We start from the raw sequence: 27,739 nt of genomic DNA, 5'->3' as shown, positions 1-27,739 counted from the left end.
TTAAAGAAAAAACATCAACTTATTTATTATGTACACAAACAGAGAAAAAAGAAACATTAAAAAAAAAGAAACAGGAAAAAAGTTTTCAGATTTTAAACAACAACAAAAATAGTCCTGTGTCAGCTTCTTTCTGCTTGTTTGTCGCTCGATCAAACATTCACAAATCAACTTATAACTCTTGCTCTAAACCTGTGACTCACACGTCCCGTCTCTGTCCTGCTCACTCGTTGTAGCGCGACAGCTTGAGTCGAGGGATGATATTCATGGACTGCAGCTCCTGGAAGAGGAGTTTGCAGGCGTAGGGGATACGCAGGGAGGAGACGTGGCAGGACGACTTACAGTAATGACACCTGAAACACGGAAACAGAACAGACGTTTATGGACCACCCGGATTACACAGCTACCAAGCTTTTTTAGTCACTGTGTAAACTTAAATATTTCCCCTTCTTTCAGTTCGTATCAATGTGCACCAGATCTTGTGATGCCCCCTAACATGTTTCACCAGCAGAAACAGCTTACCACCCAGAGTATCCCAACAGCCCGCACTGCCCACACACGTCCACCTCGAAAGCGTCGCTGGAAATCATGAGGCGCTCCAGGAGCAACATGCTCGCTCCGTAGCCGATCAGACAGTCACGTTCCATCTCACCCAAACGCAGACCTCCATCTCTGGAGCGACCCTCCGTGGGCTGCCTGTTATCAGGACAGTTGGATACGGAGAATTTAATTCAACACTTATAGGCACTAATCGAATCTCAACGTCACCACAGATGAGAAACTACCTGGTGAGAACGGCTCTGGGGCCTCGGGCTCTGGCGTGCATCTTGTCAAGAACCATGTGCTTCAGTTTCTGGTAATACACAGGTCCAAAGTAGATATAAGCCTCCAGAGGTTCTCTGAGGGAAAAGCAGGGGTCAGGAATTGTGTGCACATCAGGCTAACACATACATTACATAAGCATATAAAATCTATCATTTTTTGTAATAAAATAGTGGATAAGCAGAGCATGAGATGATTCCAACAAAAATCTGCCTTCTTTTTGGACTGCTGGTCCATAAATTTGAATAAAGAAATACTAACAATGAAAGATTTGTACACGTGATCCTTGCCTTCAGACGGCAGATTTTACACAGAAATTAAATGTACTGTTTATATACAGCTGGTGCCGGATGGACAGGCACTAACGAGGCCACTATGCCAATATGCAATTTCTGCATAATGAAAACATTCAAGCTACTGTTTAACTCATTCACTGCCATTGACGTCTATAGACGTCAATTACGTTTTCCAATGGGAGGGGCTAGAATACAACCTCGGGCAGCTTGTCAGTGAATATCAGACTGCTTGAAATGTATTTTTCACAAAAAGCTCGTTTTCTCCCTTTTTTTGGTCAAAACAGGCATTTTTGGTGGAACCCACCTCTCTTCTACAGCTGATTACTAAAGAATGGAAAATGGTAGAAACAAGCTTTTTTTTTGGATGAAAGAAGAGAGTCTGTTCTTCATTTTGGTAGGTTCAGCATTTATATGATCATAACACACAGTTTTCTGTGGCTCTTCAAAAATGAGTAAAAATGCTCAAAAACCCTGGCAGTGAATGAGTTAAGAACTAATATTGTGGTGAGAAAATGTTAACATCACTCTGAGAAATTTTTCACAGCATTAAGAGAAATAAGACTTGTAAACAGTCATGAGTAGCAATGCAAACACTTGTGTAGCAGCATTGTGTTGTGTGTGGCTATTAACCTAAAACATCCTCTATTAATTACCCAGTGATGCCTGAAGTGACGTAGTCTTTGCCCTGGTAGTTGTATCCATAACGGATGAGATCCTCACACACATCCTTCACCTTGCTGCCTCCGAAGGCTGTGCCATAGTGGAAGCGCCCATCCAGGACCCCCGCCTTCCCAGCCAAGAGTTCAATCAACTTTCCCACCTGACGAAGTTCAGGAAAAGAACAGCAGCTCTGTTCATTACACAAATCTTTTTGTGCTTTACATCCTCTCCTGGCACTAAATGTGTATATTAAGGGTGAGATTAGATTACACATGTACTCCTCAGGGTTGGTGACAGCAGTCCAAGGATGGCTGAGTTCAACAATTCCACTAAGATCGCACTCAGAGGACCCCTGACCCCAACACACAAAGGGAAACACCTACTCTCATATCACTCCCAGGCCACAGAAACATCCTCTGGAGCCAAGCATTTCTGAGCCTTTTCCATGGAAACCAGAGTGAGCAGCAGTAAAGATCATTCAGGTTTTTACAGTGTATGAAACAGAGCCAAGTCTCATGTCATTCACATTCATCACCATCCTACAGTTCACATGTACTGGCCACGTTTTATAAAACTTCCACACACACCGCTACAGGCGGTGGCCTCACTGGCAGCTGTCTCCACAGCAACAAATATCTGTTTGTGAACAGTGAGATTGCTGCTTAACGGCGTCAATGGACGTGTGCTCTGGAAGCCAATGATAACCCAGAGAGAAGAGGAGTGGGGATAATGAGGGTTTTGTCTCAGGAGAGCCGGCACAAACCTATAAAGAGCGACAGCCACAGCATCTTACGTGACTCAGACTCCAGTCGTAGCAAAAAGAACAAAAACAAAAAAAACAACAACCCACAAATAAAAACCAGAAGCATGTCCTCAAATTAGACGGCAAATAACCAGCTTTTCACCAAGAGAAAAGAAAACTTAACCTCCCTGACAAATGTTACAACATCGGAGCAGAAATGACAAAGCCAGTGATGAATTAATAGCCCTAAAAATACCATGAATAATATATTATAAGTTCTAGCTCCAGCGAATGGGTTGATCATTAATGATTGGATCTTCCAAGATGTTTAAAGGTATCACTTTTTTGCCTTTGGGGTCTTTTAAAACTTTTGAGAAAATAATCGTTTAATCAACTGTTTAGCAAACGTTTCGTTATCTGCAGATTATATTTCACACCGTTTTTTGACATTATGGTTGTTTACTGTTTAATTTTTTAAATTTCTTCCCCTTTGGTTTATTTCTGAACAAAACAATGGAAAAAATGCAAAAAATACTTGGCATATGAATCAACAGAGAAAAATGTTGCAGAATTTGAGTTTCCACAGCTGTGAAGTGTCGCACCGTCATTCTGGAGGGATATCCATGAGGGTTCATGATGATATCTGGACAGATCCCTGTGTCACAGAACGGCATGTCCTCCTGTGGGACGATGAGGCCACAAACACCTGAAACACACAAACACACACACAAAAAACATTAATGCACACATATGGCAAAGAGAAAACCAATCAGCTTCCCACATGTGAGGATCCGAGGCTGTACTTTAACTTTACAGCAGTGTTAACTAGGGATGGGTATCGTTTAGGTTTTATCCGATACCGGTGCCAAATCGGTACTTTTGAAACGGTGCCGGTGCTTAAACGGTGCTCAAACCGGTGCTTAAAGAATGGAGAACACAAAATTGGTCCAAAAACCTCTCATGTTCAGCTGGTTTTTTGTAAAAAGATAACAATGTTAGCCTTTTCTGCAGCTATGGGGCATATATGGTATCACTCTTGGCTGGAAGCAGTGCTTAAACAATGGAAAAAACACAAACTTTGTCCAAAAACCTCTCATGTTCAGCAGTTTTCCACTTTTTCTTTGGTCATTTTAGCCTTTTTGGCCAGGGTGAAGGGAGTATCTGCCATCAAACAAGAAGACAGCCGCATGTAGCTATGATGATGTTTGCTAGTTCACCTTACATGCATTAATGTAATAACATGGTTAGCCTACTCAACGTAAATTACACACAAACAACATTAAGCTACTCACGCAGAGAAGAACGGCTGCTGCTGCATCATCCTCCTCATCATTTCTGCTACACTGGCAGAGCTAGGGGCCAGGACTCTCCTCTTCGGGTTTTTGGGGATGTTGCTAAATCTGGGTCCGATAACAGGCACCACACCCACAGTAGATGTGCTCGGTGTGAGGTCTCGCAGCAAGCTATCAAATACGGCGCATTTCTGGGCTTTTAAAAAAAACGCTATGCGTCGCCAGGTGTTTCATCGGATTTGAGGTGTTACCTCCTTTGACAGTATCACAGTATCAGCTTAAAGCACTTGTTGCAGGCTGCTGAGTTTGCATCTTTTGCTGTGAAGTATAGCCAGACTTTTGACCGCTTCACCTTGGACATTTTTAATCTGTAGCTCTGCTCTAAAAGAACGTACGTACCTGGACTCGCCTACTATCCTCGGAAACGTAAAATGATTGGCTAGAAGTGTATCACAGCTCAGGAAAAAAAAGCACCGAAATAAAGCACCGAAATGTGCGCTGCTTTTCGGTCTGGTTACTACCGTTTATGTCAGAACCGACACCGGTACCCATCCCTAGTGTTAACACATCACTTTGGCTGCACAGAATGTGTAATAGGCTTTTTATAATATTTTGAATAGAAAATGTTAAATAAAAGTGATAAGTTTTAAAAGTAGGCTGCAGTTTTAATCTGGTTTTAAGGACAAAAAAATCTGACTTTCTGACTTAACTGCAAGCACCAGTTCAGCAAACTTAATAGTGTTTGTGCTGTGGGGGCTCTGTGTGGACCACTGGCAGAGCATGACATTTCCATACTCATGTGGACAGACAGGGACCTCTTTTGACTCGCATGATGTGGGGGGACAAGCACCCCTGGTAGCCAGGAGTTTAAGTGTGAGTGCAAATGTTTACTGAGGGGCCGAAGCACTCTTCCTTGGCCATGGTAAACAGATTGTAGGTCCATTTGCAAATGAAAAAACGAAGAAAAAAAGGAAAAAGGAGTGAAGTGAAGGAGAGCAGGAAGTGGAGAAAGGTGCTTAGCTGGACAGGGAGACTGGGATTACACACCCATGATTTTCAGTTCAAGTCAGAGGAAGTGGAGGGGATCAACTCGAGAGGAGAAAACGAATCAGTGCACGTGGGAAAAATTCACTATTAGCCGACCAGTCAGCGACGCAGCTGACTGCTGATGCCTTACAGGATGTTGCAACAGGATGTTGACTAGGAACAAGTACGGCGATTAACAGGAAAGTCATCCAACGGCAGGAAGAAGGTGAAAAGAAAAGAGAAAAGGCGGGTAAGGCAGGGCCAGAAGAAAGCATAAAGAGAGAAAAGGCATTAAGAAAAAGGCTGATTATCAGGTTAAAAGTACTCCAAAAGAGGAGTGAGAGGAGGAAGAATGAAGTTGGAAAACGGTGGAAAGCACCACAGAGACACTACCAACAGCAGACATCCTTGGGTGTTGTTTGTTTTGTGTGAAAGTAAATGATAAAAGAGGCATGAAATCAGCAGAGAAAGGCAAGACAACAGCAAGGGTCCAGAGCCCTCCATCACAGCTCATACAGCTCCACAGTGGCGGCTCACACAATAGGCCCCTACTACTAACAGCCCGTCCGCCGCCTCCCCCACCTACACAGCTGTGTATGTGTGTGTGACCGGTAAATAATTAACTTATTCTGCTCTGCTGACCAGGACTTATGAGAGTAGTCATGAGAAGCTGGGAGATCCATCACTGCAGCCAAATTCACTTCTAATTAAACACTTTTATATATTGATGAAGAAATGTTCCTTTCAAATTACTCATCAGAGAAGAAATAAATGGTTGTTTTTACAGAGAGATGACCACAGTGAAGCAAAAATGTAGATAAAAAGGTTTACTTTTCCTCTTTGAGGCAATTGTGATTAAAACTAGCTCCACATCAGCTGCACATCTGGGTGTCTCCATCCAAAACTCCTCCAGCTAACCCCACACTGACCTCTCTCCTTGTCACTATCTGAGACAGAAGACATTGTCCCATCCCGAGCTGACCGCCCAGTGCCCACCATGTTAATGAAGAGAGTAAATTATGCATGGCGCCAGTTAGCTTTTTGATTAAAACATCATACTAGCCCTCTATAGGGGAGGCGCTGCAAAACAATAGAGGCTATAAACACTTTTTCCCCCCAGTAGCACCAGAATACTGCTGGGGTGTAATAAATTTGCATAGTCTGGCACAGGACAAAGAGCCAATTAATTGAAAAGGCTCTTGAAAGATGAGAACAGGGGGGCAGTGACAGAACAGCAGCTAGTGGGACTTGACTCAACAAATGCTCAAGCACAGTGAAAGATTTTCCTCTTTTTGTCCAGGCATTTACAAATCTCTCGCAACAGGTTGAAAACCCTAACCCTCTGTACTCTCCCTCCAGCTTTGAGCTCAAAATCTTTAGGCTCTGGTCTCACAGAGCAGGCATTGTGGCTGTCATGGGGTCGGCACCTTTCTGTCCGTGTCGACTGCTGAATTTGTCGCCTATTTCAGGTCTCCTGGTCTGCCTCAGGAGGATCTTGATGAGGAAGGCGTCTTCAGCATTGGACGAGATCAAGACCTTTTCAATGTACGAGTCCGTTGACCCCTTATAACTGAAAACAAGAGAATTCAAACTGAGTCCCGTTTTTCCCTCTACATAGATGTAAGAGCTGAAAAAAATAGTTCCACAGTGATGTGTGTGGGCGTGGTGCTGGGAGCTGACTCACCTGATGGGCACGTCTCTGTACTGGGGCTGGCCTGGCTGGGTACTGCCCTCCAGTGGTGTCTGCGTGACAGTCGGCATAGATTTGTTCACCAGCACCTGCTTGTTCTCCACTCTCTCACCTGAAGCACACAAAACACATCAAAGAGTCTTAGACAGACTGGCCTACATAGACTAAAGGCCATTAAGTTCTCTTTAACTTGTGCTAACGTCAAATCTTTGACCAAAAGCAAAAGAACGAAAACAAATAAGTTTGTTTTCAGACTTATTTGAGCTCACACATGTGGGCTCTCACATGTGGGCTCTCAATTTAAAACTGTATTTAACACAGTTTTAAATTGCTTGTTACCTGTTTTGTTTTTGCTAGCTTTGTTTACATCTGCTTTCTTCAAAAATGTCTCTACTGTTCTGGTAATGACTTTGAATCGCTACTAAAACCATAAACTGTATATGAAAGATAGAAACAAGCTCTTTGATGTCCATGCCCCCCCCAAGGTTTGTGGTCTCCTGCGCTATTTTTTTAAAACTAAATATGATGAACGAGGAGTGGATCCGACTGAGAAGCGATCCGCTCGCTAGAGCCCGACCAATACTGGAATTGATACTGAAATTTGCAGACTTAAAAATCAGATAGCAATACTCATACTTGTTATGTGCAGTAACTTATGTGTCCTTACCAACATAATGTTACAATGCAGGTTTAAAAATAAGTTTGTTTTACTTATTCATTATCCATCTGACTCTGCTCAGATCAACTGGCTGTTTTGTTTGTAGCATGTTGCCAACAGGGAAGTAGCAGAGTGCCCTCTAGTGGACAAACTATGCAAAGTCAACACCGATAACATGGTTGAAGGGTGTTTTTTTCTGTTTCTTCTTTACTGTTAATTTATTGCCTGACAAATGAAAATTAATATATCAGCAAATAGGAGCTTTATATAAGTTGGGCTCTGTTGCTAATACAGGATATACAAACAAAAATCAACTTTTTGAATCTTAAATATTATTTTCATAATAAAAGCAGTAAGTCACAGGATGCTTTTAAAGGGGTCTGCCACATGAGGTACAAATGATTAATTGAAAATAAGTTTCTGTACACCCACCTTTACATAATAACGAAACAAAAGCAGATGCAACAGATTTACATTACAAAACAAACGTCAGTTACTTACATCATTTTTCAGCATGTTTATAATGTCACCAGACAACAGGACCTTCGTTTCTTTTCACTCGTCTCTACAATTTTTTTTGTAACTGCTTTGATACTTTGCTCATACCGAGGCTTACAATGCATCTCATGGCTGCAGGCCGGCTATAAGCTCTGGACAGCTTCAGCTTTAGGCACTTTCTCTTTGTTAACTCCTTTAAAATGTCCATATTGAGCTTGGTGAGGGTGATTTAGGTGCCAGATTTGGTTTGTTGTAAAAAACGATTTTGTGGTGGTTCCACCAGGATTTACTCTGGGAACTGTGTGTTCACTCACAGTGAAGAGCTCAATAATGGCCACAGCGAGTGTGTGAGCAACTATTTTCCTGCGCTACTGTGCATGCATGAAATGGACTGGCTTGTAATCAGGCATACGTGAGATGCCTGATTAATCCACACTTGTACTGTATGATCCTATTTTCTTCTTCTTCATACTAATAATATTGATAACACATTTCTAACTGTTCCAATCGATGAAAAACTATGGAGATATGTAAGAAGTGGTGTGTGTGTAAATATTGCAAAATAGGCTTCACTTCTCTCTGAGTGAAACATCAGTAAAAACAAACTCCTGACCACTATTAATGACACAGATAATGCTCATAAAATGAATGCCACAGAAGAGGCTGTTAAGGAGCAGCGAACCATGCTGGATTTGCTCCAGTCCTGCTGGTACTCACCAGGGGAGCAGATACCATCAGCATCCAGGATGCTGTGCCTCCAGATGGGTTTTCGTGTTGCAGCATCCAACATGGGGCCCATCACCTTGTCGAAAGTCTGATTGGTGTAACGCCGCAGTATGCATTTTGTATTTTTGTAGACAAGGCACCGTCCAAATCCTGTTTGGAGACACATTTACTGTTACATTAGATTTTCTACCTCCTATTCTGGTATTTTGTTGCTTAAAAACGACTATGCAATTCTTTAAGTTGGACAGATCTCACACCTCTGTCCAGTGAGGCTTTGTTGAGGACCAGAGCGTCCTCAATATCATAGCCACTGTAGCTCATCACAGCCACGGTGGCGTTCTGACCAGCCGGCAGCTTCTCAAAATCAATCAGCTCAATGGTTTTTGTTTTGACCATCGGCCTTTGAGGATAGGCCAGCAGGTACATCAGGGTGTCGATGCGGTTTCTCTGGTTGTAGCCGATAGTCCCTGGAGAGAAGAATCACGAATTTTAAAAAAAAGAACTGAATTTTTAATAAAAACTTATATGTAACACACTGTGTGTCTGTAATCTAGTGATTTAGGGCATCTATAAGAAAATATATAAAATTGTCAATAAATCCATTTTTAGAGGATTATAGATGTTACTTCCTCCTGATTAGACCTCTCTTATATTATGGCCTAAAGTCTGGCCTCCGTGTGGTTTTGACACTTGTCAGATGATACTGCTTCACAATTAAACTGCGTGTGATAACAGGGCCGGGCCACACAGCCAGATTTGCACATGTATGAGAGCCGTCCATACAAAATAGACAAGGCAGAGAATATTGGGCCAAATATAGTTCCAGTCAGTGTTTTTGTAAAGACTGGGAGGGCGGGGAGGAAGGAACGGATGAAGGTAAAGTGGAGGGGTGGGGGCGACCGCAGTCCTTATGAATGTTAGCAGGGCCGTTTGGGGAAGTTCTGGTTACCAAGGAGCTCCGGGTGCACACTCAGTGGTCTTTTGCAGCTGAGCACACTGACCCCCCGAGCACAGCCAGAGCAGACACAATGAATTGCTAATGACACTCTGGGTGACTGGCAGGGAAAGGGCCTCTGCACACACAGCACAAAAGAAAACCTACGCAAGCTCCCCATGTTTGATGTTCATGCTCACACACTCACACACACACATGAGACACTTAATCACACATACAAATGCATTCTGACAAGAAGTGGTGCAGGAGTGGAGTTTTGGGGGAGACGAACCAGCAGGCTGCTTGTATCTATACCATTTGTTATTCTAATGCCCTTTTGTATGATTTTAACTTGTGCAAATAAAAGTGCAAACTCTGAACCGGCAGATTTAGGAGGCTTAGGAACACTGTTCATGTGTTCATGTAAGATTAAATTACTGTAAGAGGCCGTGTTTGTGTGTGCACATGCAGCTGTGGGGAGGATGTTTGAGAAAGGATTCGAGATCCTTGCAGTTTGATGACCTGTGTGCTAGCTGCTCAGCCCACTCTTACCCATTGCCTGCTTGCCCATAGCACACTGGTATGTGTTCCTGGGTGACTGGTTGTGGTGGGGGTAGGGAATGAGGCCGGCACACACCCCGAGCAGTGTGAAGGGCTCGATCTCCAAGTGTGTTGTGTCTCTAGAGAGGTTTAAAAAAACCCCAAAAAAACAGGTATAACTTACTTGACATAAACCTGAATGATCTTTTCATTTTACTGAAATCAGCTTATCATGTGCCACTGACTTGTTAATCATGTATTCATAAAGGGCGATCTGACAGTCGTTCTCCTCGTTGACATCCAGATACTCCACCAGGCCTTCATGTAGGAAATCCTCAAAAGTTCTGAAGTAAAGTACAGAAACTATTAATAAAAATCTACTGTTTGGGAAGTGCCTGTATGGTGTGATTGTGGTGTGAGGATACACTCATAATTTCACAAATATGCACGATACTAACCAGTGGCTTTTGTTTTTCAAGCAGTTGTATAATTGATGTTTATTAAGTTAGCAAATAAGCCAAAGTGGCGAGTTTAAAAAACAAAACAGTAACTTAAAGAGCTGCTTCTTTAATAACAGCAGTCACTCTCTGCACTCCTACCCTCACCTGTAGCCCTGAGACAGGTCTTCGATGTGCTTGTTTTTCACCATTGGAACTCCCTTCTTTACGATGATGTATGGTCTGCAGAGGGAAACACAACAAAACAAAGCTGTGTGAAAAACATTCTTACAACTAAAGAACTCAATGTTACGCTAAGCAAACACACTGGTGTGTAACGATCTTCAGCAAACATTTATTTCCACATTATGCTATTTTTTCTAAACTTCCGCACCTGCAGAGTCGTCCTCCATCAGATGAGATGTAGACGCAGCGGTCGCTCAGGTTTGTGGAAATGGACACAAACTCATTGATGAAACCCGCCCTGCGCATCAACCTGAAAGTGTTGATCAGCTTCTGATGGTCTCGGATCACACCGAGGATGTTACCTGTGGACATGATACAGATAAAGAGGATAGACATTAAATATTAAACATATTTTTGGGTTAGAAGACTGATGTGCTGAGCTAAACACATTCTGACTTTGCGTATTCAGTAATCTTTAAGAGCAACCAAACAATTGTTACGCAATTGTGATACAGCACGCCAAAACAGGCTAAGACCAATTTTTTTAATTTATTGATGTTACAAAACCCTTTGATAAGAAGAACACATTATATTGATCTTCCTTTGATTATTTTATGTGACTTTTTCACTTCATTATTTCAAATTCATGTCACAGTCACTTGTAGCACGTTTGTCAATGTTGAAAACATCTGATGGATCACAATGCATACAACACTATTGTCACAGCGTAGAGACAGAAAAGTTGCCAGCATCATTGAGGAGCTACATTTCACTCTCTGACGAGCCAGGTAGCGTCTGTAGGTGTGTGGCTGTGATGAGTGAAGGTTTTGCCCTCACAGCAGAGATGTTTGCTGGATGTAAACCCGCTAAAAAGAGTGCACTGTTAAATGTAGTTTATGCATTAGAGACTGTTCAATAACAACATCTTTTGACATAGTTTTGACAGATATTGCAGTTCACATTAGGGACAGTAGGATTGTTCTTGATTGCATCACTGCTTGGTTGTTTGTGTGTGAAGCTGTTTAACCTGCTGCATCACATTTGTTTAACATTTAGAGTTCACATTAATAAACACATGGATTTTGCTTATCCAATAATTTACCAGTTGTTTTCTCAGTTAGTCAAATTATCAGTAAAATGCCAAAGAATAGTAAACCATATAACAATGGCCACAGTACAATAAACACCTGTCTGAAGCTCCATTATATAAAACAAGAAACATGGACACATTTGACATCTAAGAGGCTAAAACAGGACATTTATGGGATTTTTACACAAAAAAGCCACGACAAATTATTCATCAGCTGATTTTGGTTAAAATTCAAACTTTAAATGCAAAGAAGGAGTGAAGGCGGCATTTGTAAGACACCGCAGCTTACTCTGGAAGAAACGGAGCTCTAACTGCCTGTAGGGGTGTGTTCATATCAAGTCTGACAGACAAATGACTGGAGAACAGAGGAGACACTGTGCTCTGCCTCTGTGTGAGGACACATTTGCACTGAACACACTCTGAAGGGCTTTGACACCTGCTGCTACCAACTAATTAAATGGTATGGCAGCTAATATAATTTGACAGTTATCAGTGGCGAGACAAACATATCCAGTAATTAAGGGGCCAAGTTTTGACTCAAGAATAATACCTACTGCTGTCGTGAAATGAATGAATTATCAGCCTCACAGTGAAATGCAAAATTACCTTCTGTAAACTAAACAGAATATTTTTCCCTTCATGTTCATAAGCAACACATTCAAAACAGGGAGGATTAAGACTTTCTTTTCAAACGATCTAAAGCAAAAGCCTCCGGTGTTAATTCTCTCTGTGTTTATTTATTAATTAGGCTCCACTGCGGAGGAGGAGGTTTACCATTGAGGAAGACGAGAAACACGCTCGGGTAGGAGAGCTCCTCTCCACACAACAGGTTCACATCTTCCACCCCGAGGTTGAAGGCCAGCTTGATGATGGGACCGTCCTCCATGTCGGTGGTGATGTGCGTCATCAGAGCCAAGTTCTTCACCAGACCACAGGCCTACAGATACACATATATAATCCAATATTATCCTTGTGGAAATACATAAAAACACAGAGACAAGAGTTTTTCTAAGAGTCTCAGTGTCAGTAACCTCCCCTCCAATCCCCATTTAGAGGTAGATCATTGTCTAACCATCACAGGGAGTGTTATAACATGAGAATAACTCATTAAAGTGAGAAAGAAATTGCTGACCATGATTCCTATATATAGCAGTACATGTGCCACAGCATATTAGCCTTTGAGAAACCTCCTGGGCCATCAGGTGTGGCTGCCGCAGCACACTCACCTCGCCCTCAGGGGTGTCAGATGGACACAGCATTCCCCACTGTGACGGCTGCAGGGAGCGCGGTCCGCTGACTTTCCTCGTCTTCTCAAACTGGGAGGAGATCCTGGTCATCATGCCGAGAGCTGAAATGTAGGAGAGACGAGACAGGACCTGGGTGACTCCCTGACGGTCCATCTTGAATCTCTTCAGAGACCAGTTACCCTGTTGCAAGAAAACATCAACACCAATAATTACATACTGCATAGTAAATATTACTTAGTACACAACACTTTATTGCTCATTAATGCATTTTAATGACTGATAAGCATCCAAAAATGGAAGCTAGAGTGTGCCAGTATTAGCAACTATTCATAAGTGGTGCATGTTTCATTTTAATATTACAAAAATTCATGCAATGACTCCAAATTAAGAAAGAGACATTTCTGGCTTAAATTCTGAAAGCGGAAGCAGGATTTCACTCTTAATGTTGTTTTAATATAAATCTATAAATCTCCATCTAAGTAACTCCTGCTTTCTAATTTTTGTTTGATCAGTGACCACTTTATTCTTCTATTACAAGTACAGCATGAGAAAATTTTAAGTTAACACTCACATAGGAACACAAACTGAACCTCTACTTAATTGGAGGCACTACGGTTGATGATGTCGGTACGCCTGATAGTTTTTGATTGTTTTGTTTTTTTTAGCTATCATAAGGATCTTTAATAAATGTAATAAACATTTTGATATGTTAAATGAACATTTCCCCTGCACGTCTGTTTCTTTTGGCCTGCAGCTCTATTTATCCATCAAGACTGTTTTGCAAGCTGTTTGATGTCAGATACTGACTTTAAAGAGAGTCCAGCCAGCAAGCAATACAGCTCAGCCGACCAGGACACCATTAATACTGATATTTTAGTTTTTTATGTTCAATATTTGATCAACCCAAAATAAAAGATGAATGAAAATGAATTTGGTCCATTTTTGTGACAAAGAATTTCATGTACACTTGTTTTGTATTACAGTGCTGTGAAATTTAACTATATATCATTTTAAAATGATCACTAATAGCCTATTTAAAGGTTTTTATTGTTTGTTTTTATTAGTGCATACTCAAATATGGGATTTTTTGTTCTTTAAACTTTAACTAGCCAATGAACAGACATTTTTGGATGCAGGCAAATTAGAGGATCTGTAACTTGGAAAATGTCAAGATTTTATCTTTAATAGTTTTCAGCTATTTATATTTAAACATAAAAATAAATAAACATTAAAAAGGTTTGACAGCGATGAACCTTTTCTAAAATTATGTATCTTAAAAGTGTCTGACATATGAAGCTAAAATTCTCATTATATACGCAAAAATTTTGGACCATAAAATTTTGATGCAACATGCAGACGGTTGAGCAGAAAACTTTCCAAAATGTTGTTTGAGATGGAACGACCTCCTGAGCTATAGCAGCCATGACTTTCTCACCGTGGATATCGCATTGACCATGCCGTTGGTGATCTGATCCTGCCGCATGTGCTTGACCACATCAAACTGAGCTGCTCTCTGCTTGGGGATGATCTGGTCTGCGATTTTCTTCAATTCGGCATTAAACTTCTTAAAGAGATCTTCAAACAGCAGAGACAGGAGCTAAAAAGAAGCAAAAAAATGCAGATGTTTTTTGTTTGCTTTTTTAAATCTCAGGTCTCCTGGCACGCAGTGTCAGTTCACGTGCATCTACTGCCAGATGTAATAGCCAGGTGTGCCAGCTCACAAGTAAGCCAGGTCCCTGTGGTCCTCTGTCCGGTCTACAGGAGGCAACTTCTCTTACAACCCCCACCCAACCTGTGCATTAGCATACATCCAAACAAACAGGCAGCACTGCTTGAAATTAATAAAGAAATTAAGCTTCCATTGCGCAGCCAGGCCAATTAGTTGAATGTCAGGGAACCATAATTGGAGAGTGAGGAGATTGCTGGCGTTGTTAGTATGTAAGCCCCCTATTGAAACAGGGCTCTGTGCTCCCCCCTCCCTCGATCCCTCCATCTCCTGCTCCTTATACAGAGCAGGTTGGGGGGGGGGAAATTAAAGGCCTTAAGACAGCAGTAATTACATTATCAGAGCCGGGCCTGCGGATTAGCTCAATCGCTCCAGTCAAGGCAGCATTTCTATTGTCACGGTGCTGAAAAATCCCCATGCTTCCACAGCCTCAGGATTTTGGTGCCACCGCATATCTCTCTCCCGACAAAGCCAGGCTGAAATACTAGTGGGGGAAAGGAGGGGGGTTCAAAAACAAAACAGGGAAAAACAAAGCTGAGGGAAAATAATGAGAGTCTTATTAAAAGAAGGTGGCAGGAACAAAGGTGCAGGTGAGAGATCAGGCCTGGAGCCGGCGCTGTCCTCTGGTGTAGTGCTGTGATCCCTTCACACTGAAGCACGAGAGTGTTGGTGTGTTTCTGCTCGTATGGTATTAATAAGCATCAGGCATGTTTTGTTTCTAGTTGTTTTATGAGTAAAGAAAAGGAAGTAAACACCTTTCAGCTCACAAACATGAAAAAAAAAAAATCAATAATCATTTAAATAAAACTTTATAGTCTGAACTGAACTCTGGCTCATTTGGTTTTAAAGTCAAAGAACAAAAACAGAACTGAATGCAGCATTAAATAAAGGCAGTGCATTAAAACCTCAAGGATGACAGATGCACAGAAGCTTACCTGTCCAGCCAGCTCAAGACGTTTGTTGCCATAGTAATCTCTGTCATCCACCTTGTTGTCCCCTTGAGCCAGGATCACCCGCCGGACCATCACGGCCAGGTAAATACACTTAGCCCGAAAGTTAAACTCTTTCACCTGGACACAAGTTATACAGTCTTTACATTTTGTCGAGTAACCTTTTAGTGTGAATGCCAGTTATCGTGATGAGCATTCTGTTTACATACAGGCACATGTGTGAGAATGAGAGATGCTAACAGCTCTCTGGCCTCTTCCATCTTTGTTTTCTTGGGGCCTCCCCACATCCGCTGTCTGCGCACTTTATTCCCAAGATACCTCAGGGCCTGAAACAGAGCAGCCAAACAACATTTGATTCAACCTTTTGAGGAACATAAATATTTTTACCAACATGACTAATTTGGGGGTGAGGAAGACAGGAGGAGGACAAGGACACACTGTGGAAGAGAGCCTAATGAGGCAACATTTTTCTAATCTTCTATTGTCGAGTTCTAATGACTCTTATGTGAACTGTAGCCTTAGTTTCCTGTTCTTGGCTGACAGTAGGTGTGGTCTTCAGCTGCTGTAGTTCGCAGCACTCATACTCTTCTGGTACCTTAGGTATAAAGAATGGTTATTTGAGTACTGCTACCTACCAGCTTGAAGTTCAAGTCAGCCGCTTGAACTGCGGCTGACTGGATTGTTTCAGATACATACAGATGGTTGTGTGGAGAAATCCCAGCAGATCAGCATTTTCTGAAATACTCAGATCAGCCCATCAGGCACCAGCAACCATGGCATGTTCAAAGGAACTTAAATCAACTTTCATCCCCATTCTGATCCTCAGTTTGAACTTCAGCCAGCCATTCTGAACAAGTCTAAAAACCTAAATTCACTGATTTGTTGCCATATTGTGTTAACAAGCAGTTGAGCAGGTGTTCCTAATAAAGCTGTGTGTATATGTTACATCAACTGTCAGTCAGACAAGGAACGCACCATGAGAATCAGTTAATTTTCCAACCAACAAAAATGTCCAAAACAACAAATATAAATAAATAAATATTAATTAGTGCTGTCAAAATTATCGCGTTAATTGTTAAGATCAACGCGAAATGTTTAATGCATTAAAAAAATTTAACGCTGATTTTGTTTTTTTATTAATTTCCTGTAATCTAAGACCTTTAAATTCATGAGCACCTCTGGAGGAGGGGGCAACAGTGTGCTATGCTGGCATTTGGCCTGACAGAAATGATTAGAAGAAGAAGAAGAAGTGACACCATGCTACTATCTAGCTAACACTAGCTAACACACGCAAGCATGGACGAGGGTGGACTTTTAGGTGGAAAGTTTCTCTTTAAGAAGTTGCCTGATGGCTTGTTGGACAAAACGAGAGTAAGATGCACAATTTGCAACGCTGAATTCAAGTACCACAGAAGCAGTTCATCACTGGCGTATCACCTGAGAGCAAAACACCCAACTGAATCCACCTCTACGGGACCTCGCCAGTCTACGCTTCAGGAGTATGGTGCTTGTGGACGAATAACAAAAAATGTGAGAGAAAAGGTAACCAATTCCTTGGTTGTTTGGATAGCTAAAAACTGCCGACCAGTTAGCATAGTAGAAGATGATGGACTGAGAGAAGTCATTCGTGCTGCATCAGGAGATGAGTGTTACAATCTGCCCTCGAGAGGAACCATTGTGTCGAGACTGCACACTTTGTATGGGGACCAGAGGGCTCAGCAGTCCAGCAAGCTTGTGCAAGTAAGGAATGTCGCTCTCACCGGAGACCACTGGACTTCGGTGAACAACGATAATTACTTAAAATATAAAGAATAAAAAAATGTAATTGGAGCCAGGCTATTAATAAAGTAATTGAGATTAATCGCAATTAATAACAGAAAATTGTGAGATTAGTTAGTTAATTTTTTTTAATCCATTGACAGCACTAATATTAATATAAATTAATGTTACAGTCTCGAGGAGATATTTTGTGTAAAAGATCAACATTCTGAATTTTTAAACAGAGAACGGAGAATCGTGTATCAGACTCTTGGTAGGTCAAGTGAACCACAAAGGGAACAATGTGCACATCACCCACACCTGAGTAAGCGCCCAGCTGGAGTCCTCAACAGAATTATAGCAAAGGTCAAAAGGTTAATAAGGATGGACCACCCAACTTGCCCTCAAAACTGCATAAAAAATAAAAATAATTATTGTTAATATTTCTTTAAGGTAAAGGTAAAAAAAAAAAATCTGTTTAATTTAGAGAAATTTTAAAAAAAGAAATCAGATGTAATCAACAGTGTCCGGATTCAAAAAAAGAAAAGAAGATGACAGTCAAATTTGGTTTTGCCAGATTATTTATCATAATCTGATAACAATGTTTCTTAAGCCTTATCTGCCTTTAATTATATAGATTTAGGCCTCATTGTGCACAATACAATGACCCAATGAATACCATGAAAAGACATCACGGAGGCTGGCAGACAGAGGAACACGAGAGCTGTGGCGACCGGTTGCTAGGAAGCAAATGTGGACTCATCAATGCATCAGCGGTTCCTCTAACAACATAATCTTTATGAAAAACAAATTGGCCGATTGCATTCATCTGTCGATGTCAAAGAAAAACACGTGGGCCTCATGAAATCCCCATGAAAAGCATTACTTAACTGGCTGGTAAGACAAAACCTTCGTCATCTGATCTCAAAGAGACAAAGAAAATACCTTCTGACAGCAGACAGCCAATAGAAACAGAAACAACATCCTGCTCTGCACACATCCGCAGCTAATGATCGCACATTAGAGATGCCAAGCAATTCACACTGACTTTTACGTGCTCTCACCCAAAAATTATTATTTTTTAAACAGTTTTTTGAATCAGGATTTCATTCACTTGAGCACGAGGAACATTTCTGTTTAATAAACAGTCAGAAAATTAACTTCCACTCTAGATGTGCATGAAAAGGTGTCGTTTTCAACAACAGTTTATTTTTATTGGGTGATTTTAACTTGTCACATCTGTAAATATGAAGGTGGGGAGCTTATTTACAAAAACCAGCCGGGAACAAACAACAGGCTGAGGTTCTGGGCTACGTGACCAATTGGTCATCTTTGGTGGTGCTAGGACCATGTCTGTGCTAAGGTTAAGGTGAGAGAATAGTCTACGGTTACAGCATACCTACAGCACAGATTTAACCAAGATGTACATCCCATGCATGTTACGACATCTCTCTTGTTAGTGGTGGTGAAGTTCAAGTCTTATAACCTTTAGAACTGTAGTTCTTTTATAGCATAAACATTAGCACTGTACTTTCAGTGCTTTTTAGTGCTCCTTCAGTTTTGTAATATTACTTTTTTCCCTTATATTACCAGTATATTGTCTTTGGAAATCAAAATTCAAAGATAATTAAAGCTTCAATCTAACATCGAGTAAATGGGGCTAAACTGACCAGAGTGTTTGTTTAAGCTTGAAATAACACCGGCCTGCTCTGGTTCTCTTGGATTGATAAAATACCTGAGTCTGTGTGAAGATTTGCGCTTTCTGGCACTCCTCCAGGCTCGGGGCGAAGCTGGCCATGACACTCTCCTCTGTGCCGATCATCTGAACTATCTCCTGGTCACTCTCCACACCCATCCCCTGTGTGGATGACATGTAAACGGTGTGTGTAAAATATTTGTACAACTACAAAAAATAAAAATCTTGTTATATTTAGATAAAAGCTTAACCGGGAAGGGGGAGTACATGAGACAGGGAGTGTTCACAGGGAGGGGTGAGGTGAGGAGGGAGTCATAATGTTGCCTGACATTTGCTTATGGAAATGTGAAGCTGTGGGAACTGATTCCAGATCGTCTCTGCAGCCGCTGCCAAACAGAGGGAGGGCTGGGGAAGACGTTACCCGGCAAACACGTGCAGTGAAAACACAGCGAGCATGCAGCATCATAAGGTAACATGTTTGAAGAGGTCTCTCCTCAGAGGGCAAAGAAGTTCATGATACCAGCTGTCAGCTAACATTTTCATTCTGAGGTGGTGTAAGAAATGTAATCAGTCGAGCAACTAATGAAACTAGAGTTCTAAAACTATTCACGATCTCATATAAAAACACTTCTCTATATATGTAACTTAAGCTTTGGAACAACTTCAAGCTGTAGCAAAAACAAAGACAGAGTTTGGAAACACTCACAAGTCTTTGCTTCAATCTGTAAGGCAATAACATCACAAACATCTTCATCTCTGACCATTTACCTGTGCTATAGCACCACCTACTGGACTTATTTCAGCAGACTCATAAAGAAAAAAAAAAAAAAAAAAAATCACCCCTACCTTAAATATGATTGCAATGGGGGCATCCTCTGACAGCGTGTTGTGTCTCAAGTAGAAACGGCCTTGTTTAACAATAATATTAGTTCTGCTTTTCTTTTCATGAGTGGAGCTGGAGAGGACACAAAGAGCAGAGCAAACACGAGCATGTTTAGTGTCAGGTTCTTGTTCTTTTGCATGTTCACCTTATAACTGTGTGAGGTCTCTCTGCATACTCAGACTTCCTCCCACAGTCCAAAAACTTAACTGGTGATAATTAACTGGTCAAAGGTGTGAATGGTTTTCTCTGCTGATCTGGGAACCTGAGCAGAGCTCACCCTATGACAGCCGGCTCCAACACAACCCCAAATTGGAAAATGAGTCAGAAATTAGATGGATCCACTAATATAAGACTAAAAGCTTAAGCTATACATAGATCTACTTCTTGCATAATCTTAAAAACAACAACAACAAAACAAAAAACAAAGGTTTATATTTAACTCCAGCCAACATCTACAGTGATGTATTCTTTTCATTTAGAAAAGAGAAGTGCAAAGTTGGAGAACCGAGTGCGCAACTGAGCAAGGGTGTAAGGGTCATTCAGTGTCAGGTCATCAAATGTCTCCCACGTGACCATCTGAGATTTGAAATAGGACACTACAGCCAGATAAAACAGTGCTGTTCCTTATTAAAGCTTTAATGTCTATAAAACAATTGCCGTGATTTAAACTTTTATTTTAAATCATACTTAAATAATGCCACGAACCTTGTGTACGAGAATCTGTAAACTAAGTGCCAGTCTGCAGAATCGTGGCCTCCAACATCTGCTATCACAGACAGGACACTCAAATATTTTCTGACCTTTAAGCATCCATCAGTCTATGTTATCATAAGCTACACTCCTGAGATACCAGGGATTTCCCCTAAAACATTCCAAGGATAATGTTGCATAATTCCTAGTAATTAGTGCATCTTTCCCTGGAATTAATTCAAGAAAGACTGATGATCACAGTCCTGGTGGAAATTTTTTCCTTTTAGATTTGATGAACTGGAATGACCACGAATATATCAGAGTTTCACAGGTCTTAAATTAGCAGCTTCACTTTATGGTTTCCACCAAGCACCAGTCACAGCATCCACACTGTTGAGTCGTCTCCACACTTCTGCGCTTCTGGGCAGAATCGCAAAGAAGAAGCCAATAAAAGGAAAAGGTTAAGATGGTCAAACAAGACAGCTACTGAAAAGAAACAGCTGATTTTTTCTTTACATGTCTGCCAAGAAGGCGACTTTAAAATCATGGATGAACAGCTGCTAATGGATAGGTTGTTACAGTACCTGGTAACTGATGCTCCAACTGCACCCTTCCTGTCCTGCTCCACAATGATTCGGTTCTTGGACAGCTGTTCTTGGATCAGAATGACTTTCTCCTGACCTTTTACAATGAAATAACCCCCTGTGGAGAAAACAAAACAAAACAAGGGACACGGATCAATTTAACTGGAGAACCTGATGACAAGTCATTTTCTTTTACTTAATTACTCTCAGAGTGTGTAAAGGAAGTTTTAACTCTTTACTCCTTGAAACTCTTATAAAATATAACATTCAGTTCCACTGCTATGCCGATGACACCCAGCTTTACCTCTCTACCAAACCCGATTCTACTCTTCCTCCACCCTCCCTCACCCTCTGCTTAGCTGAACTCAATTCCTGGTTCTCCTCCAACTTTCTTAAACTCAACAGCAATAAATCAGAACTTCTCCTGGTCGGCACTAAACGATTGCTATCCAGAATTAACAATTTCTCTCTCACTATCAATAATTCGTTGGTCCCTATCTCTTTCTCTGTGAAAAGCTTGGGTGTCATTCTTGATAGCACATTATCTTTTAATTCACATATCAATAATGTCACACGTGCAGCATATTTTCAACTCTGTAATATCAATCGCCTCCGCCCTTTCCTCACTCCTCATGCCACTGCCATTCTCGTCCATAATCTTGTTATCTCTCGAATTGATTACTGTAACTCACGATTATTTGGCCTTACACAAAAATCCATTAACAAGCTCCAACGTGTCCAGAATTCTGCTGCCCGTATTATTACTAGGACTTCCTCTACCCACCACATCTCCCCAATCCTGAAGCAGCTACACTGGCTCCCGGTTAAATTTCGCATCCATTTTAAAATAATCCTTTATACATTTAAGGCTATTCATTCTCTCTCTCCACCATACCTCTCCGATTTAGTACAGATGAACTTCCCATCCTGGTGCCTCAGATCTTCATCTTCTCTTTCTCTCTCTGTTCCTTCCGCTCGTCTGATTACATTGGGGGGCAGGGCTTTTAGTTGCTCTGCCCCTTGACTTTGGAATTCCTTACCCCCTGACCTCAGAAATATTAGTTCATTCCCTCTTTTTAAGTCCACCCTCAAAACTCATCTGTTTAAAATTGCTTATGTTTAAACCTCTGTATGCTCTTAACTTTTATCTGTTATTCTTATCATTGTGTATATTTCCAGTTTTTGTGTTTTTATCTGTTGTACAGTGTCCTTGGGTGCTTTGAAAGGCGCCATTTTTAAATAAAATGTATTATTATTATTCTGTCAGGCCTAGGCTACTCACTAGGGCTGGGTATCATCACTGATTTCTATAATCCATTCGATTCTGGTTCTCAAAGTCCTGATTTGATTCAATTTAGCCTCAGACAGTCAGAAATATTATAATTCTGATCATTTATCAGTACTGATACATGTGAGACTTCATCAGAATTGTGAACATCACAGCAGATGCCTTTGTGTCAAAGTAACTGAGAATAAAACAGAAAAACATGAAGGAGATTTTTCTGCCTGGATTTTTATAGCAGATAACCTTAAAAATATTCTGCAATTTTGCATAATTTTAAAAAGTTTTAGTTTCTTCAGTATTGAACAGCAGAAATTAGGCTTTCTTGTCCGAGGTCATTTAAGTGAAAAGAGGGAATTCATGACGACATTTATCAAATGTGAAGCGTAGTTTGCTGCTTCTTTTGCTGCTGGCTCGGTTCAAAACAAAACCTGCAGCTCAGAATCAGCGCAAAAAGACGTAAACACAGAGCGGACCCAACGCATCAGAATCGGTGAGCTCCGACAGTGTGTCCGTGTTCGGGCCATCAGGTGAGAAAGCCAAGAAAGAGAAAGCTGATTCTGATGCGTCGAGTCCGCTCTGTGTTTACGTCTTTGTGTGGAATCCATGTACCTGCTCTCATTTGCTGTTTGGTGGTTGTTGAATTAGTTTTGTGGGCTTTAATCGGAGAATCTGGCGTTTCTGGCAAAACACAGTTCTATTTAAAAGTCGATTCAGGATTTAATGAATCGATATCGTTTTATTCAAGCTACTCACCTCCCACTTCCACCTGCACTTTCAACTGGACCACGGCCAATCAGAGAGGTCCCGCCCCTGACTATCTCTGATTGGTTTAGTCCACGATAGGGGCATACTGTGTGTCTGTTGTTGACCACACGGAGAGTTGCCAATTTTTTTTTTGTTACCCGAACAGTTGGTCGCACTGGTGCGACTAAATATTTTTTTTAGTCACACCACTGAAAAATTTGGTCATATTTGCGACCAAATTAGTCGCACTCTAGAGCCCTAAATGGTCATCAAACATTTTACTGATATATATACTGAGATGCCAAAACTCATCATTAAGGGTTCAGGTGAGGCCCTTCAGGGGGAAAGAGTTAAAATGAGAGTGCTATGGTTACGTGCCTGGATCCAGGGGACATTCGTTGAGTTTTGAAAACTCCATGGGCGTCTTTCCCGTGAGAACGCAATTCGAGCTTCGCAGCATGATGGGCATCCTGAGAAAAGCAGAGTTATCTTCATTAATAAAATATGAATATTGCTTCAGTGTTGTTATAAAGCAGAATGCGTCAGCACAAATGAGTGAAGGAGGTCAGTTTATCAGCAAACAAAGCTTAAAAATCACAAAAGCTAAATCTTTTTTTAGCACTTGTTGGCTTACTGAGCTTTGCTGGAGAGGTTTTAAATTTGTAGATTTGATATAGATGTAACATAAATATGTCTGTATCAGGGGAGGGGGAAAAAAAAAAAAAAAAAGATACCTTCCGATGGGCAGCGCATTGCGAATTATCCTCTGACTGCCACGGGTGTACTCTATATCCACCGTGATGGGCGCAGAGTAGGTCATATCTCTGAGACGACACTTTGGGATGAAACAGATGACTCTCAGCTATATCTCATCATCTTTAAAGGAAAGTATTGGAGGTGTAGGCATTCAAATATAAGTAACAAAAATAATTAATTAAGAAATACCTCTATGAGGGCTACAACTAAATGCCAACTGAGTCTAGAGATGCCTGAGTGACACATGTTCCCTCTGTATTTAATGTGTGATTGAGATTATATATATATATATATATATATATATATATATATATATATATATATATATATATATATATATATATATATATATATATATATATATATATATATATATATATATATATATATATATATATATATATATATATATATATATATATATTTTTTTTTTTTTTTTTTTTTTAATTTACTTATTTTAACTAATTTAAAGCTGTGTATTTGATTACTCTAAAGCTTTATTCAACTTTAATTAAAGCACAGTAAACAATGGTTCATACTTAACAGCAGAAACAGACTACTCTCACCTCGTGGGGAGAGACTGGTCTGGTCACATTGAAACTTTCTTCCACGTCCGGCATGCCAACATAGATATTGAGGTATCTGCAAATATTTAAAAATCCATTATTTCCTCTTTTAATAAAAAAAAATAAAAAAACAACTTGTTGTGCATGTCTGCAGTGTTAAAGTCAGTGATGGTAGATGCACACAGTGACTTACTTGAGGTACCACATTGGATCAGCATCACTTGTGATTTTCTCATTTGCCTTCATAATTTTTTTGATCTAGAAGCAGAACAAATGAGACATCGATGCTCAAAATCCAAATGTACATGAAAAAGCAGCAACGGACAAAGACATGCTCGTGTTTTACCTCTACATTAATGAAATAGTTGAATGAGTCGATGTGCTGCTTTACCAAACCTTTCACCTGCAAAACACACAACGTGATATACATGTTTACTCTCCCAAATAATATTACTCACACAGATGTAGACCCACCAACTGTTCTCTCATCATTACACAGGAGGATACTTTGATATTTGATGACCAAAAAAAAAAAGTAATTTAAAGAAGGTCCATGACTTAAAACTTTAACAGGGTAAAAGAACAAGACACGCTGTATGCGGTATATTTGGTCATTATGGCAATATTTCATTATTTCATGGCCATACTGGACTCAAATGTTTCACTTTTTACTAAATGTTTTTCTTTGGCCAAAAATATCTTGCTAAGGAATCAGAAGAAAAATGACCAAATAACCACATCAATAAGCTTACCAAAACTGCTTTATGTAACTTAAAAAAAGGTTAGAAAATCCCTATCTCAAACTGACTGAGAAATTGGACGTCAAGGAAGGTTAGTTTATTGCAGTGCTCTAGTTTCAGGACTCCCCAAATCATCAGTTGGATTTCCCTTACTCATTTAAAATCTAGCCTTGGAATCCTTACAGGTACACAGAAATCACAAAGCTTTTGATGATTTGGTACCCAGTACAGACATCTCAGGTCATCAGTTTCAGATCTGTTCTCAAAATCATATCTTAGTGTGTTGAGGGTACTTTCAGATATTCTGGCTCTGTTCCTTGGAGCACGCTGCTGACCTAAGATCAGTTACATCTCAGTGTACATTGAAAAACAGACTCAAAACCTTTTTAGCCACACAGGCCCACAGCTAATAGATGCTGTTGTTTTATTTTATTGTTTCTAATGCCTTAAGACATCATAAACCTACAAAGGGTTTTTTTCAGCTGTCATGTAATTCTGTATAAATAATCATTCTGTAAAATACGATAATTTCTCAGTCATCCAGGTCATCGTAGTCAAAGGAGCTTGCAAAGAAAAGCGTCTGGACTTCTTTAAGTTGCTTGAAGACGTTTTACCTCTCATCCGAGAAGCTTCTTCAGTTCTAAGGTCAAATGGTGGAGAGTCCCAGATATAAACCTAGTGGGAGTAACCCCCCACAGAGGGACAAAAGGACCCCCTGATGATACTCTAATCGCCTGAGCCAAGGTGGGAAACTGGGCGTGGGTCCCAATCGGCCAGAGTTTCGGGTGTGTTCATTGTGAAACCTGGCCCCACCTTATCATGCGAATTCCTGAGGTCAGATGGCCCAATGTGAGTGGGCGTTAAGGCGTCTGGGAAGGGATCTCAAAACTGGATTATAGATGGCAGAGAGTTGGTGTCGTAAACCCCCGCCTCTGTTCAAAGATGGTCGCTCACAGTGGACATAGATGGCTTCTTTCACTCCTCTTTCAGACCATCTGTCCTCTCTGTCCAAAATGTGAACATTGGTATCCTTGAAAGAGTGTCCTTCATCCTTAAGATGCAGATGGACTGCTGAGTCTTGTCCTGTGGAGGTGGCTCTTCTGTGTTGTGCCATGCGCTTGTGAAGTGGCTGTTTGGAGAGACCAAACAGCCACTTCACAATCCAGTTTATATAATCCAGTTTTGAGATCCCTTCCCAGGCGCCTTAACGCCCACTCACATCCTGGGCCATCTGACCTCAGGAATTCGCATGATAAGGTGGGGCCAGGTTTCACAATGAGCTCACCCGAAACCCTGGCTGATTGGGACCCACGCCCAGTTTCACACCTTGGCTCAGGCGATTAGAGTATCATCAGGGGGTCCTTTTGTCCCTCTGTGGGGGGTTACTCCCACTAGGTTTATATCTGGGACTCTCCACCATTTGATCTTAGAACTGAAGAAGCTTCTCGGATGAGAGGTGAAACGTCTTCAAGCAACTTAAAGAAGTCCAGACGCTTTTCTTTGCAAGCTCCTTTGACCAGTGACAATAAAGTTGAATTCTATTCTATGTAATGACCTGTACTATTTAAATAAAGATGTCCTTGTTATTGTCTGACTGCTTTGGAGTGATAGGAAGGAAACAGTAAGTCAAATTACTACTACACCACTACACGAAACTGAGGCTACATTTTGCACAGACTCAGCAATATAAGATTGGAAAAAGGTTTTCTGGTCTAATGAGTTTTGATTTCAGAATTTGGTGTGAAAATCATGAAAGCATGGGGCTGCTGGTTGTGGTGGTATAAATGGGTTGGGGGACATAATCTTCTCACACTTCGGTCCCCAGTTGACTAAGCACCATTTAAACACCAAGGCTTGCTAAGCATTAGTGCTAACCACAGTATGGCTGCTTCCAGCAGGGTAACGCACCATCTCACAGAGCTCAGCTCACCTCAAACTGTTTTTATAAACATGACAGCACACTATTATAGTTTCTACCATACTTTAAACATATTTTAATCAAGCAGCATTAAAATTTAGTAAAAGTGTGTAAGGGCTGTTGTGTTCTGTTACCTTCAGGAAGGCTGGTAACAACTTCCATTTTTCCTGTTAAAAAGGGAAAACGAGCAAATAAACAACAAGTCCGTTTTTATTCATAACGCGAAAACTATTCGAACTGTGTCCATACTTATGCACTTTCTCCAAATTGTACACTAGAAACAATATCTATCAGAAACAACAAACTGGGACACAGGACGTTCCCCTTCACTCTGCATCTCTATGAGCTAACAGCCTCCACGCTAGCGTTAGCATCTCTGTGCTCGTGCTGCTAGACTTTCGGTCCTTTCCGGTCTTCATACTCACAGCTACAGTGTTGACAGGAGCCGCCAGCTCCAGTGGGGTCATGTCGCTAAACTGTCCTCCCAGGACCTCCATGGTTTACTCCACTGCTTAACAGCAAACACACAAAAACCTGTACCAACTGTCAGTGTTGATATCGTGCAAGCGTGACTCCTTTGTGTTGCACTCTAAAACGTCCGT

The 27,739-nt window shown here is 40.9% G+C and overlaps 1 protein-coding gene across 1 annotated transcript; it reads right to left on the bottom strand.

Moving 5' to 3' along the window:
* On the bottom strand, positions 1–27,739 carry polr3b (polymerase (RNA) III (DNA directed) polypeptide B). Its single transcript, XM_085411916.1, has 28 exons — positions 27,563–27,739; positions 27,272–27,304; positions 24,826–24,882; positions 24,673–24,737; positions 24,480–24,555; positions 23,892–23,992; positions 23,536–23,627; positions 21,129–21,246; positions 19,818–19,926; positions 19,011–19,133; positions 15,727–15,843; positions 15,503–15,637; positions 14,277–14,438; positions 12,821–13,021; positions 12,369–12,531; positions 10,713–10,866; positions 10,487–10,561; positions 10,127–10,225; positions 9,894–10,021; positions 8,665–8,874; positions 8,399–8,557; positions 6,520–6,637; positions 6,263–6,405; positions 3,120–3,223; positions 1,769–1,935; positions 783–896; positions 520–693; positions 1–350 (listed from the first exon to the last, which is right to left on the bottom strand). Exons 1-28 carry the CDS (start codon positions 27,632–27,634, stop codon positions 221–223), a joined length of 3,399 nt encoding a protein of 1,132 aa, XP_085268042.1. The 5' UTR covers positions 27,635–27,739; the 3' UTR covers positions 1–220.

Source organism: Rhamphochromis longiceps, linkage group LG7 (genome assembly GCF_057381845.1).
Source record: "Rhamphochromis longiceps isolate RC_006_pf linkage group LG7, R_longiceps_female_GT1.1, whole genome shotgun sequence".
NCBI lineage: Eukaryota > Metazoa > Chordata > Actinopteri > Cichliformes > Cichlidae > Rhamphochromis > Rhamphochromis longiceps.
This window is presented reverse-complemented; position numbering and strand designations above follow the sequence as displayed.